Genomic DNA, 14689 nt, shown 5'->3' with positions numbered 1-14689 from the left:
AGTTGAAGGCACTCCAGCATGGCATTTGTTGTTCATCGCAGTCCTGTTTGATTAAACCTTCTTCTATATTTGACAAATTCATCCGGACTGGTGACCAAGCAAGATCTTTTCCTTCCGTACCACATCCTTCACTTAATGTCGAGTTACTTACTAAATAGTCACTGGGTATCTCTCCCTTCTTTGTTGGTTTGAAGGGGTCCTTCAGCTCTTGACATTTTAGTGTCTTCTGAAATGATTTTGGACCATGAACTACACCAGTTTCCAAAATTCGTGGCTTCCTTTGACCACCATCTGATTTGTCCTGTTATAAAACTGAAACAGTGTCATGAGTACCACCCAGACCCGATAGCGTCGCCTCCTCGTGATCAAAATTATCAAATGTGGCAGTGGTGAATTTCTCTGGATTAAGATGGCTTGGCAAAGGCACATAATCAGTTCCATTTGTGCAAACTTCGTCTGCCAAATCAGTCTGATACCGGAGAATTTCATCGTAACTCAGTGATATTCCGAAATGGTTTAGAGAGGTGACGAGTGTTTTGCTCTTGCATGTTGCGTGGATTCTTTCTGCGCATATCAGATGGAGTGGTGTCCTGCGTCTACCATTATGGACCATGAAGTACAGAACCTGGAAAACTGACTTTAGTTTCCTCAGTTTTGGTGAATGAGCATTGCCGTTACTACTAGTTTCTTAATCAGAGGTATCGTCATCATCGCTCAATGGAGAGTTGTTATTGCTACCCACGCTGCATTCAAGATCATTTCTATTATAATTTCGTAACACACACAAAAAAGTCAGTAACTCATCTGGGCGATTCATATGATCCCAGGAGTCCTGCAGATCAACGGAATCGCAAAACTTGTCTTGCAAATCAAAATTCAAGTCCAAAAGAGCATGCCTAATAGTTGATGCACATTGAGTGATGGGATTGCTTGACCGAATGACGTCAGCCATGTCTGCAGGACTGGCGTTTAAGAAAACCATGGCACACTTATTTGCTTCTGTCGGCCTGGAAATGTTCAAGTCTTGGCCATAGCGACTTTCAAGAAAAAAATCGAATGTCTCTGTTCGAAAAAGTTTCCTGGGAATCGCTGAATCCATGAACATTGTTACGGAGGTCGCTTAAGGCGAAACCTTGTCCACCTTTCAATGCGAAATCAATGTTCACTAACAACCTTGCAAAACATTTATTTTTTGCAAAACTATTGGATGGTGCGTCACATTTACTTTTCGCACGGTCGAACTTAATAATACAATTTCGGATGCAGTTTTTGTGACAATATATATCTGATCCGCAGACGGAGTGAACATCTTGCAGGTCACTTGTCCGATAGTATACTTCATCTTGAAAGAATACCACAGCCTTTAGTAACTTTTCTGCGTGTACATCTTCACAAATCCTGAATTTCTGTCGGTCTCCTTTTATCTTTACATTGGCACACACCGTACGTTTCCTTTCAGAATCCGGTATATCAGTAGATTGAGGAGCTCGTGGTGCAATTCTGGCTTGGGTTGCTCGGCTCACAGATGGGTTTGGGACCAGTTCAACTCCTTCCGGTTCTTCCGGCTCTTCCACCGCTTTGGACAGCTCTTCTTCAAGTTTAATCAGTGTCTTTTTGAGGGTGTACGATTTATAACATTTGTTGTTCACATGATAGACAAACTGTTCATGATCGACTTGCTCTAGCCTCGTTGCAACCAAGTCGTTACGTATTCTAGCAGCCTCTAGGACTTTTATCCGAGCCTCTGCGTTGCTGCATGTTGATTCTTTGGTGTCAATCTGACAAATAATACACTTCTTGATGTCGACATCAGCAAATTCTGGGCGGCGCCTCTACATTGGAATCCCTTCCATTTCATTCAATGCCTGAGAAAGAGAGGTAAATATTAGTTGGTCTGTTTCGAATGAAATGTGACGAGACACCAGTCAACTTCTCAGGCACTCTATCTTATCCAGTTGCATCATTTTACGAATTGTTGGATAATCAATTAGAGCCCATGTACTGAAATTAACAATGATCCATTGTTTTTTTGTGCAACTTTATTGCTTTGAGTGAAATGCTTGACCCCTAAAACTCATATAAAGACATCAAATTTATTCCTCTACCTCAATTCAGAACCATGACAGGCAAAATGAAAGGGCGCGGCAGCCATATTGGATTTCACCGTTATCCCATACTTTTTTAAGCCTGCAAATGATTGTAATGGATTCCTTAACCCCAAAAACCAAGGTAAAGACACGAAATTTATCACTTGAGGACAATTCCACATGGAGTTATACTGGTAATAATGACGCAGCGGCCATCTTGGACGCCATCTTGAATTACACCTTTCTGTCCCACATCTGGAATGTCTACCCAAGTTTTTTTTCAATCTCCTAGGGGTCCCCTACAAGGATCAAGAGTCAAAATTAGTGTAGGGGACATATGATTGCACACAGGACCCCCCTCAGCCCCAGGACTATAGGAGCGGGGTACAAACCGAGATCGGTGTCAAAATCTCTCGCCTCCACAAATGCCCGAGACAGATCAGAGTTTTGAGAGCCTGTTCCCAGAGATATTTTCCACTTTTCGTTTTGTTCCACCAGAGCAGATTTTCAAACCTCACACCAGTTTCTCTCCCATGTCACGTCTTCATTTCCACATAGTTTTACTCATATCGCCCCAGTGCCATATTTTCCAGCGCTGCCTTCCAATATTTACATGGAACGAGCTGTCCTGAGGCCGCAGAAGATCACACTGGCCTGACAGGTTCCGACTCGGGACCGCAGACCAATGGGGCTCAGTTGCAAGGGTAGAAATGAGGTGCGAGCTTGGGCAAGATAGCTCCAAAATGAGTGATCTCAGGGGGAGTGAAGGCTCGACAGAGTCCCTCAAACTTTTTTTTTTCCAACCCCAACTTTCTCTTTTAGTCTGGGAGCCAACCTGTGTACGAGGCTGTTTTAGGGTTGGACCTTACAGCCTCTGCTATAAAATTTTACACCCCCAGGATGTTTAGATATATGTTTGCAGTTCATGAAAACCAATGTTGGCAATTCATAAGCTCTTGCGCAAAATTTTGGCCGACGTTTTTGTTTGAGGAAGATTTGAAAAATTTGATAAAACAGCAATTGTCAATAAAATTTCTAAAAAAATTTTAAAAATCACATTCATTAAAAATAAATGTGAACTAAATGTAAGAATTCAATCAGTGCATTGTAAAATGACAAAAAAAATTGCCTTTGTGGAAGTAAACCTCGTAAAAGTACATAATTTTGTGAAAAATGCCTTAAAAATAACGTTTTTTGAAGATGGCCTTTCGAACTTTTCTTATCATAGGCAGATGCTGCATTAGAATACTAATTTCTCTTAATGTGATATGAACATGGTATCCATGGCTAATTAAAACAGCAAATTTGAGTGAGTTCTATCAATTTTTAAAGAGAAAATTAACATTTTTGTCAACCAAAGTTACCCCTACCCCCAAAATCCTCTTACTCTATTGAACACAGTTCGGTTAAGGTTTGCTGTATCCAGGTTGGGTACTTCACAGTTCACTCTTCCAAAGGAAAATTCAATGGTGTTTGGAGTGACATGGCCCTGGAGCAGACATACAACAATGAAGGGAAGACATCTCTGTTCAAAGGCATATCTCAGGCACCAGCTACTCGAGATAAATATGTGAAGACAGCACCATTTCTCACAGCTGTATCAGAGAACATAAAGTCTATGGCTAATCTAGGCCAACAGGAATCCACTCATCATGGAGAAACACATAAGCAGGCAACAGAAGAACATATGCATGTTGAGGAGATCAAGAAAGTGATATGCCAGCAGATGATAAACCCATTCCAGTGTAACAACCAAGTGGATCTGCTCAATAGAGCAACTGGTGAGAAGGATGCTTCAAAAGACTTGGTCCATGCTCAAGCTAAGGGCATGGAAGCCATTATGAAAGCAGAAGAGGTGGTCTCTATTAAGATTGAACCACTGAAGCTGGTAACTTTCTCCTCACAGAAGAAATCAAAACCATCAAGGAAACAGAGTTTAATCAGGATCTATCAAGATGAGACTGCAACTACACGTGTGCTGTGTTTCTATCGAGATGCCGACCCAGTCACAAGACAGATTGCATTTTCCCATGAGTGGACAGACTATCCATCATCCCTGTTTGAGGTTGATCCAAGCTTAGCACAGGGGTTTGTAATGCGCAAAGGCAACAAGTCTGATTTTGTGGCAGTGCTAATTGCTGAAGCTGAGCAGGATGTTGTTTTACAGCTGCCATCATTACCACAGAGTGACCTATACATAGTTTATCTGGTAGACACAATGGCATTTGTAAATAAATACCAAAAAATGGGTGCGAAAACATTTGGTGAACTTCCCCAGCTGTATCTTTGCAAGCTCCTGCAGTTGAAACCTGAAATGTGCAACTGTGTCAACATCATTGGTGATCAGTATGATTTTGATGATAGCCATACTTTGAAGGGTGATGAGCAGCAGAGGAGAAACCAGACAGACCAGGCAAGAGAATTCTCACCATCCAAGAGTCTAGAAATTCCAGACTGGAATTCACTCATGAAGAATCCAAGAAATAAAGGAAATCTTCAGAACTTCATTGGCACTTCCCTTTGTGAGAGTCCTGAAGCTATTCCGGATGGAGTGACCATCATTCTTGGTGGTATGATGGAAAACAAAGGTCACACTCTTTCCATCACATCAGCATCAAGTTCAGTTCTGGACTTACCTTGTGAAGAACATGAAGAGGCAGACACAAGGATTATTGCTCATCTTGCGTATTGTGTGGAATATCTTGATCACCATCGAGCTGTTGTGCATGCAACAGATACAGACATAATTATGCTGTGTATATATCACTTCTGCTGCTTGAACACATTGCAAGAACTCTGGATACAACGGCAGAATCAACACCTACCTATTCATGAGCTGGTAGAAGTGTTGAGCAAGAAGTACCAGAAAATCCTCTTGATGTCGCAGCTACACTTCTGTGCACATATGTGTTGTGTGGATGTGACACAGTGAGCTACCCATTCAGAAGGGGAAAAGAAGAGTGGCACAGGTTTCTCTGGGACTGATAGGAAACCTTCCCCACCTTGTTGATTTTGGAAGAGATAGTGAAATGGCAGCAACAGAATGTGTCATTGATGAGGCCAGAGTATACTGGACTGCTCTGCATGGCCAAAAAGGGTTCAGCTGTTTGGATACCCTCAGGCAGCATATGTTTGTCTCTTCAAAATTAGACCTTAGGTCACTGCCAGCAATAGAAGATGCGTTTTACTTCCTTGTTTTAAGAGCATTGTATCAATTGCTTCTGTCTAGACGTGCACATCTCAGTGACCGAGCACTTCCCCCAGCCACAACATTTGGCAGAACCCTTATCAATGGAAAACTGGTCCCAATTCTCATGTCTAAGCCAGCCAAGCCAAACATAGACAAAACTGTGTCTTGCATGTGCAAATTATCCAAATGTCTGAAACGATGTTCATGCAAAAAGGCTGCTGTGCCTTGTGAGTGACATGCATATGCCTTGGTCAGAGAGGTTCATGTGGTGGAGTTGTTTCAGAGAGTGACTCTTCCTCTGAAGAGGATGTTTAATGTCACAATATTGTGTTAATCCATTTCTAATTTTATCTTCCTTAAAACCATGGCATGTAAAAGTATGTTCTTGTTCCTGACCCCATTGATAGTCAAGCATTTCTGAGTTACATAAATCTTTTGTTGTTTGACATATAACCTTGTCAATTGTAGGTAGGTTAAATCTACACCAATTGTGATATAAGCAATGAACTCCTCTTTAATATGAGGGGTCATTTGTGTATATAGGTTTAGTGGTTATGATTTTAGGACAATATGAATTACCCCTACCCCCATCCTACATCTTCGCTTTTGCCAACATTTTGTTATCAGAGGGGGCTCGCAAAAGTGCTGACTGTGTTGTTGCGCAAGAGTTTCACCATTGCCAACATTGGTTTTCATATACTCAAAGGGTGTCTCTTTATGAAAATCAACAAAAATTTTATAGCAGACCGGGCAATTTTTTTTTAATTTTGATCGGTTGGCTCCCGGACTATTTCCCCCTCAACCCAATCTCTCTGCGTCTTCCTCCTTGATCCAGTATTGTCGTTCTGTGTTAAGTCATTGTGTACAAGTGCTCCGGGGTCGGGTATGATCGGTAGAGGGTAAGGGAAAAATGTATATGTGTGTCTAATGTGCTTTACATGTGTTTTATACGTGTTCAACCTCTTTTCATGTCATGTTTGATTTCCCTCACCATTTTCTGAGGTAACAATCCCCCCCTACCATTTGCTCTCCTTTGCATTTGTCCTCTGCATTCCTTTAATCATTCCTCCCGTCATTTTCCGCTCTTTACATTTCCTTGCTTGCTGTGGAATAAATTATTGAAGTGTTGAATGTGTCCTGATTAATCCTGCATTGCGTTGGTCCGAATAGCATTCCCAGTGGGCAACATCGGTCTGAGTTCCCAATGGTAATGGTAGCCCACGTACGGCAGCATTGGTTCACGCATCCAAACTAACGACCGCATAGTCGCAGGCACGATTCCCAATCTGCCACGTTTGATTCACTGGTACGGTAAACCCACTTTGGGTGTGAGGATCCGGCCCGAGTTGAGGGTTGCAGTCGACGTTTGTGGTTTCTCGGAATATGTCACTCTCTTGGAGTTATCCAGAAGCGACGTCCCTAACAATATCTCGAAAATAGAGCCGAAGTAATCGTGAAAGAGGCCAAAGTATTACATTCCAATGGATGCAAAGAAACGCACATTCAAAGAGCATCAGCAGCAATAACCAAGTAGCAAGTGTCGTAGTAATCAGTGGAATTATTCATGAACACGATTAAACGGTCTGTATGGAGCAAAGAGATGATATTACAATTCGCTTTTCAAGATGCCAATGCGAGGAACTCGTTTATGACTTGCATCCAAGTCGTTCATTCCAGAATTTGGGTTTTGTGAACACAAGAGATTTTTGTGAGAAAACAGTTGTGGTGAAAGGTAAATGAGGGTGATTACTCTGTCCTGTTGGATAAGAGTGAATTTGGGAGTTCCTGGTTAATAAAGATTCCTTAGCATGAGGTAACATATCAGTATTCAATTGAAACATGAGATTACCGAAATTTAAATAGAAAAAAAAATCATCAACTTTCAAAACCTTATTTCTGAGAAATAACACATCAGTATGAGAGTGAAAACCAGTGTTAGTAACAATTCTGAGTGCTCAGTTTTGAATCAATAAAATTCTCTCCCTGTGGGTAATTGATACATTGACCCCCCCCCCCCCAAGATAAAATTCCACAGTTTAAATAAGGTAACATAAGGGGAGAATATGACAGGGAACACATGTACTGAGAAAAACCCTTCAACTTGTATGGAACACAAACATTTGGTGAGAGAAACTTGTGTCGATTGTCGGAATATCCTTTTGTTGATAAATTAGGATCAATGAACAAGCCAAGAAATTGAGTCGGGTCAACCCTGTCTTGATGTATAAAACCAATACTAATATGTCCAGGAAGCTCAGGAATTGAATTGCTCACCAGCATGTAGTTAATTGTATCTATATTAAAAGAACATTATCTGCCTGTATCCAATCATGAACAAGCTTAAACTCACCATTTGCTGTATAAAGAAGGAAGTGAGGGTCTTGCTGTGATCAGAAAATATTTGAATTGTCAGTGAATAATATAAATGTCTCTGTCAGATGACTTTTGAAAGTCATTAACATGAAGAATAATAAGTGTATGTGTGTCTCCTCCATAACTCCAAAACCATAAACTGAGCGGCTCAAAACTTTACATGCGTCCTGAGGGAACTCTGAGGGAGCACATGATTGAAAACTGGGTATTTTGGTAAATTTCATGAACCCTTTTCAAGATAATTAATGGCTTACCTTCATGAAGGCTTCTCCTTGGTGAACCCAACTTCATCTTGCAGGGGTCTTTTCAATTGGCCTCCTCAAAAAGCCTTGCCTTGGAATCAGGATCCACTCTCATGGTGTTGTCTTCTGTCAATTTGTAAAGACAAACTTTGAACATTAGGTTGTCATGATTGTACTTGGTGCTGATGCACACGAAAAATGGGAAAATGATGATGATACCTGATTTAATAGGCGATGGTACATGTATGAAAATATTGTCAACTCGCAAATACAACGTGTCGCTTCACTGACTGGGATTTCAATAAATTGTTTTCATGAACTTTGCAAATCCCCTCATGAAACCAAGACTTCTTCAAGTCATCAACATTCTTTTCACTTTTAGAAAAACAAAATTCACGTTTCAGTTTTGCTGTTATTAAGGCATTGAAAAAAAAAACAAAACATTGCACATCACAATCGGCTTTCCTTTCAATTTCTCCTTCCTCGATAAATAAATCGCCATTTTTGCTGTGGCTACTAAGAAAAAAATAAAGAGTTTACTTGTTCTTTCCACCCGAAAATAAACAATCTTAGTGAGAAGGTAATTTGCAAATTTTTTGCCATGTGGTTCAGCCATTGAAATAATGGCGCAAGCCTTGTTACAGTCAACATATGCATGGAACAAATCCTCTGTACAAATACAGAAAGGGCAGCACCCGGATATGGGAGAAAAATTACTTAACAACTTATTCTAAGGAATAACCCAATGAGTGAGTCACCACTGTAAGTCTCCAGTCCTTTTATCAACCAGCTTCCTATAGAATGAGTTCCATATAGGCTCAGATGGGAGTCCTTCCGGCATTAGTCTTTCCCACCTGGGCACTCCATTCAATGGAGAGTCCTCGAGTAGACTCGACTCGACAGTCTATATTGGTCCTTTCTGCATATTTATGAAAAATATTTTTTCCTTAGCTTATGGGGGGTAAATCTCTGTGACTCGGTTGTTCAATTAACCCAAGAAACCTGGAGTCATTTGTTGTCAAAAACTTTTCTTAAGTCCATTTTAGTTCGAGTTGAGAACTTTTTTTTCACAATTTCTCTGAGGATTTTGCCGATCCTCCTATTTGACCGTATTATTGTCATATCTGCTATCTCCGGAACTGTTTTCCACCCCAACACGGAATCGTGGCGGAGGTGTCGTATTTTGATTTTGCCTGCTGATAAAGTGTTGATAAAGGTCACGGCTTCTAGGAATTGCAGGAAACGATGGGTTGTCAAATAGTGGTACTTCCACAAACATGTATGTAGCATAAGTTTCTTGCTGGCGCCTAACCGAAAGGCTCTGCCAATCATTCAAAAGACTCTGATAAAATGCTGAAAGATGAGATATATCGACATGCTGGAGTTTGATCAAGAAGAGTTCAAGGCTGTAACCGAGCCCACTTGCTTGTTGCAAATTGTGACGGCCCAGAAAGCGGCGAGGCAGCTGTTCATCCTGCATCAACATCTGAGTGGAGCACAGCTGAAAAGCCATGATACGGCTTTTTGTGTCGACAAGTCCTTGGCCACTTTCAGCCAAAGGATGGCATATAAGAATTGGCTGTAACCAGTGAAACCCACTCCAGAAAAAAACAACCAGTAGCCTTTGAACAGCCTTCAGTAGCACTTCCGGTGGTTGGAGGCAGATAAACTTATGCCACAACGAGAACGGGCACTCATAGAGCGCATACCTTCGCCGCCACTACTTTTTTTGTTCTTGGTATGAGTGTGGGGAACTGGTTTCATATGAATGGTCTTATGACACAAACCACACATCTATAATGTCATGACCCCCCCCCTGACTTTCGGGGGCTACGGACTCAACAACAATCAACTCACGTCGTTTTGGCGAGTCTTCACTCGCAAGCTCGGTGAATGTTTCAACAAGAGAAGGTAATCTCGTTTGATGCTGGTTTCATGCAAATCGAATAACAATTGACTGAGTTATTCCGAAAACCGCATATTTTTCAAGGGCGTGACACCCCCCCCCCACCCGACATTTTACCCCAATCGGTGACGTGTTATGACGTCATTGTGTCACAAGATTGGGCTTTAAATTCTGAACATTTTGGTGCTGGGTTCATGTAAAGCGGACAAGAATTGACCGCGTTATGACAAAAACCGCATATTTCTCAAGGTCGTGACCCCCGACCTTTGACCCCTAACCGGTAACAAGAGTATGGGCGTCATTGTGTCATTTTGCATATCACAAGATGAGGCGTTGAATTCTGAACATTTTGGCGTTAGTTGCATGCAAATTGAATAAAAATTGACCGTGTTATCGTAAAAAGACGATTTTGACCTTTTCGTGACCTTGACCTTGACCTTTGACCTGAACGATCCCAAAATCTAATCGAATGCTTCTTGGCGAATAACCAATCATCCCACCAAATTTCATGCAATTCGGTTTAATACCTTTTGAGTTATACGAATCACAAGATTACGAATAAAGAAATAAATAAATAAATAAATAAATACACGCCGACCAAAACATAACCTTTGGCAGAATGCGAAGGTAAAGATGAGGCAACCAAATTATTTACAACTCGAACCCAAGCTCTGTGGGAAAGGTGGGGAAGGGCTCTCTTCCATGGTCCTAATCTGTTTTTAACATGATCAACCATCCCATCCCAATTTTGAAGGACAGAGTGGGCATCCCAGGAACACGCCGAGATATTTAACTCCCGCTTCCACCCATTTTAACTTTGAAGGAAAATGCACCGGTGGTACCAACCGTGTCCCCAGCGGATTGTTTTTAAGACTGGGAACCCAGAAAGCTTTACTCTTGTTCCAGTTACAGTTCAACGAAGATGCCAAGCAAAAGAGATTTAAACACTCAACAAATGCAGAGATATCATTGTCATTCTTTATGACCACAGTGACATCATCTGCATATGGTGATACAACTATTGAAGGACTCCCTCTGGATACAGTTATTCCTGAAAGATTTTTCCTGAATAGAATTAGAAGTGGTTCTCTAACCAAGGAGAATAATAATCCAGAAACGGGGCACCCTTGCCTCACCCCTCTCTGCACTTGTGAAGGAGAGATGAGTTGATGATTAATTTTTAAAATACTAAATATGTTGCTGTACAGGAAGGATACATAGGCCCGAAAATTGGAACCAAGACAACATGCTTTCAACACACGATGCAAAAACACATGATCAACACTATCAAATGCTTTTTCTAAGTCAAGAAATATTATCCCAAATTATTTTTCCATGGAATCACACTCCAGCAAATCTCTGATCAAAAAAATATTATCTTGATTGATCTGTTCGGGAGACAGTCGTTCTCATCAGAATGGACTCGATCAACAATTACCATCGTCAACCGACTGGCCAACACTTTTGACAATATTTTGTAGTACGTACAAAATACTGAAACCGGTCATCAGTTCTTCATCTGCCGTAAGTCTCCAGTCTTTGGTCGAAGAGACACCACTGCTCTTCTAAAACTTCAAGGCAGTTCTCCATTTCCCAAAGATGATTCCAGGACATTCAATAACTCAGGGCCCAAAAGGTCCCAAAAGCCAAGAAAAATTCTGGTGGTAAGCCGTCAATTCAAGGCGCTTTCCCCGAGTTCAATCCAGCAAGGTACTGCGTTTGCTCAGACAATGTGATTGGTGAGTCCAAGCTCAGGTGCTGGGGCTCAGTGATGGAAGGAAAGTGAGAAGTTAAAAGTCCCATAGTTTGCTCACAAACAGGATGTTTTGCATACATTAAAAAAAAATAATCTAGAATCCACAACCGTGCATCACTGGAGTAAACAACCATGTTTCCTCTTGAGTCGAGCAGAGAAAAAACGGTCATTTGTGATTTGTTGACAAAATCTATTTGGAAAAAGGATTTGCTGGGAGTATCTAAAACCATGATGTTTATCCTTAATCTGATTAACATCCCTGCTGCTTTCTCTTGCGTCAGTTCTCTCAATTGGATCGTCTTTTCAACAAATACCCTTTGGTCTCTCCTGTTTCCATATCTGGCCACTTCACTCTCGAACTGTAGGATATCAGCTTCTAACAGAGCCATTGTTGTATTATTAACATTGGTAACATTTGAAACAAGATGCTGACAAAACTCTAATCTCTGCTTTTTTGTTGTCCCACCATAACTCTAATGAAGAAAAAGAGGCTTTTTTGAGTGTTGGATACCCCAAAAGGTATAGAAACCTTTTCCAAATGAAGTATCTTCAAGAAGATTGGTGTTGAATTTCTAGTACGTACTTTTATGTGAGGGTTGAGGGAAAAAGTGGCCCATGGTAACGAAATGATGATCAGAAAATAAGGATGGAAAGTAAACTGGAGAGAAAACAGCATTCCTGAAATGCGAGTTTATGTCCCACCGGTCAAGTCTCGCAAAGGATGCTCTCCCGTTTGCCCAACGTATATTGAGATTCGTTGGGGTGACATTGCCTCCATGCATCTCACAAACCTATTGCCGAAAAAAAAATAGACAAATCAGCGTAGGATTTGGGGTGAGGTTCTGCTGTATTTCTGTCTAAAACTGGTTCAACGGTGCAATTAAAATTACCCACCCCATGCAAATACAATCATTGATATCAATTGAGCGAAATTGTCTGATTAAAGACAAAAAGATGGCTCTTCGTTCTGCACATTCACTGGGCACATACACATTGAATAGTGTAAAATGGAAATTATAAATGACCGGTTCTCGAGAGATGAACCGGCCTTTGATAACCTCTTGGAAGTGGCATGATTCAGGTACGAGCCCAGGTCTGAATAAAAAGGTCACACCAGCAGAAGAAGAAGACAAATTATTCAAAAAAGCACTGTCCCTTAAAGAGGCGACACCAATCATACTCCATATCTTCAGTTATGCGCGTTTCCCAGAGTAAAAGTACATCCATTTGTTTACGATCAAACAAACTTTTCACTTGAACCTGGCAGTTGTGACTTACACCTCCGCCGTTCATATGTAAGGTTCCAAAAATGATATTTTTCATGGTTTATCCAAAGGCTTGAGTGGTTGCTGAGAAATTTCAGTCCCCGCTTTTGAAACAACCTTTCTTTCTGAGTGTGGCACAAGATCTTGTCGACTGCCTAAGTGGTGGCAAAAAATGGACTCCAAAACATGTTGGTCTTGCAAGTACTCTTCATCAAGCCACGCGGTAAAAAGACCAAGTACGATTGCTCAACAAGGCAGGGCAGTGCCTGAGTTATGAACAGATGTTGCAAGTAGACACTTCCTTGGCTGAGAGCACTCTCAAATCATTGGACAAAGCAACTGGTGCCATCATTCCACCAAACATTGAGGAAAATAAATTCATCGACTACACCTGTGATTACATTGTCATCCTTGATGAAACACTTGATGGAAAGAATACCTTCCATGCAACTCAAATGGCAGCATGACAACGAGGCCAAACAACTGATTCTTCTCTTTAAAATTTCGAGCTATCCACAAGACATACTTTGATTGTGCCAAATGGCCTGGAGGAGCTGCATCCTGTCAGTATAACTCGTGGAAAATGCAAGCCAGTATTCACAGCACCCGTCGACGATGCCTGCTTCAGCAAATCTCCCACATCGCGAATCACACCAAACAATCATCATAGAAGGTCTTCAAAGAGCACCATGAATTGCTGAAGAACTTGGCCATTGGTGAACTCAGAGGAAACCATCAAATCTTCAGAAACCTTTGTCTGCATAATATACAATGTGCACACAACAGACTCTGCAGATGCAGCACGGCATTTATTGTTTTCCAAGAGGGGAAACCAGAAGCCATGGCACCAACAAGTGATGCGCTCAGTTTCCATTTGATGAGAGTACACCATCAAGCAATGAAATGGAGAAATTCCCACTGCCCCACACCTGAGCTCCCTGCGCCCTCTGAAATGGGATGGAGACTTGAGGAATCAGGACTGCAACCCATACTGTTGGCATTGAGTCCCATTCCAGGCAGTTGCCTCGAGATGGTAGCCTGTGCATGTCGGAAACAATGCAAGACTCGACGCTGCACATGCCGGAATTCAGGATTACGATGCACATAAATGTGTGTATGCCAGCAACAGATTAATGATCAGACTCCTTGCATGAATACAATGTGATATGCCTCAAAGATGTTCCGCATTCCTGAAAAATGTTTATGCTGACTGAAATTTGTTCACGTAGCAGCATGACAGAACTTTGTTTAGTTTTAATGATTACAGAATAGCAACTTCAACTTCTACATTTTCTTAATAAACATCGTAAACCATGTAAACATTTATTAAAATGCTTCAAATATGTCTTAATCATTTTTCTTGACCCTGAAAACATAGGTCCAGACATCTAATTTGACAGGTTTGCATGCATAGTAAGTAAGTTACAGCAGAAAATAGATTTTTTGTTAATGGCGGTAGCTACTTTGCATAATAATAGATTTTTGGCATGTTACAAATTTTATTAGTCTGTAGTTTTGATCTATTGCTTAAGGGACATTTATAGGATGCGTACATGTGAACAATGTGCATTTATTTAAACTCGTGCGGGCCCGTACGTGCGTGCAAAAAAACAAAAAACAAAAACTTTCAAACCGCGTGCCAGAAACAACCACACAGGCCGTTCCTTCGCTCTCGTAACTGACGACTGGATTGGGACATTGTGTTTAAGAAAATCCAGAAAGTACAGAAATCGAGAAAGAAAGAAAAAAAAAATCGAGAAAGAATACAGTTATCATCACTGACTGGATTGGGACATTGTGTTTTAGAAAATCGAGAAAGAAAAATACAGTGAGTCGATAAATCAAGAAAAAATAAAAAATATTAAAAAAA

At 41.0% G+C, this 14689-nt stretch overlaps 1 protein-coding gene across 1 annotated transcript in view; it reads right to left on the bottom strand.

The window, feature by feature from the left end:
• Window positions 1–14689, bottom strand: part of LOC147030739 (general transcription factor IIH subunit 4-like) — a 76198-nt gene that overhangs the window by 49792 nt on the left and 11717 nt on the right. Inside the window, exon 4 of the mRNA XM_085875100.1 lies at window positions 7905–8018. Coding sequence (XP_085731226.1) covers window positions 7905–7941 — 37 coding nt within the window. The 5' untranslated portion in view covers window positions 7942–8018. The remainder of the gene's footprint in view (window positions 1–7904; window positions 8019–14689) is intronic.

Source organism: Eptatretus burgeri, chromosome 3 (genome assembly GCF_056783735.1).
Source record: "Eptatretus burgeri isolate ZD-2024b chromosome 3, Ebu_testis_v1, whole genome shotgun sequence".
Lineage (NCBI taxonomy): Eukaryota > Metazoa > Chordata > Myxini > Myxiniformes > Myxinidae > Eptatretus > Eptatretus burgeri.
Note: the sequence above shows the minus strand (reverse complement) of the source record. Positions and strands in the feature narration are given on the sequence as shown.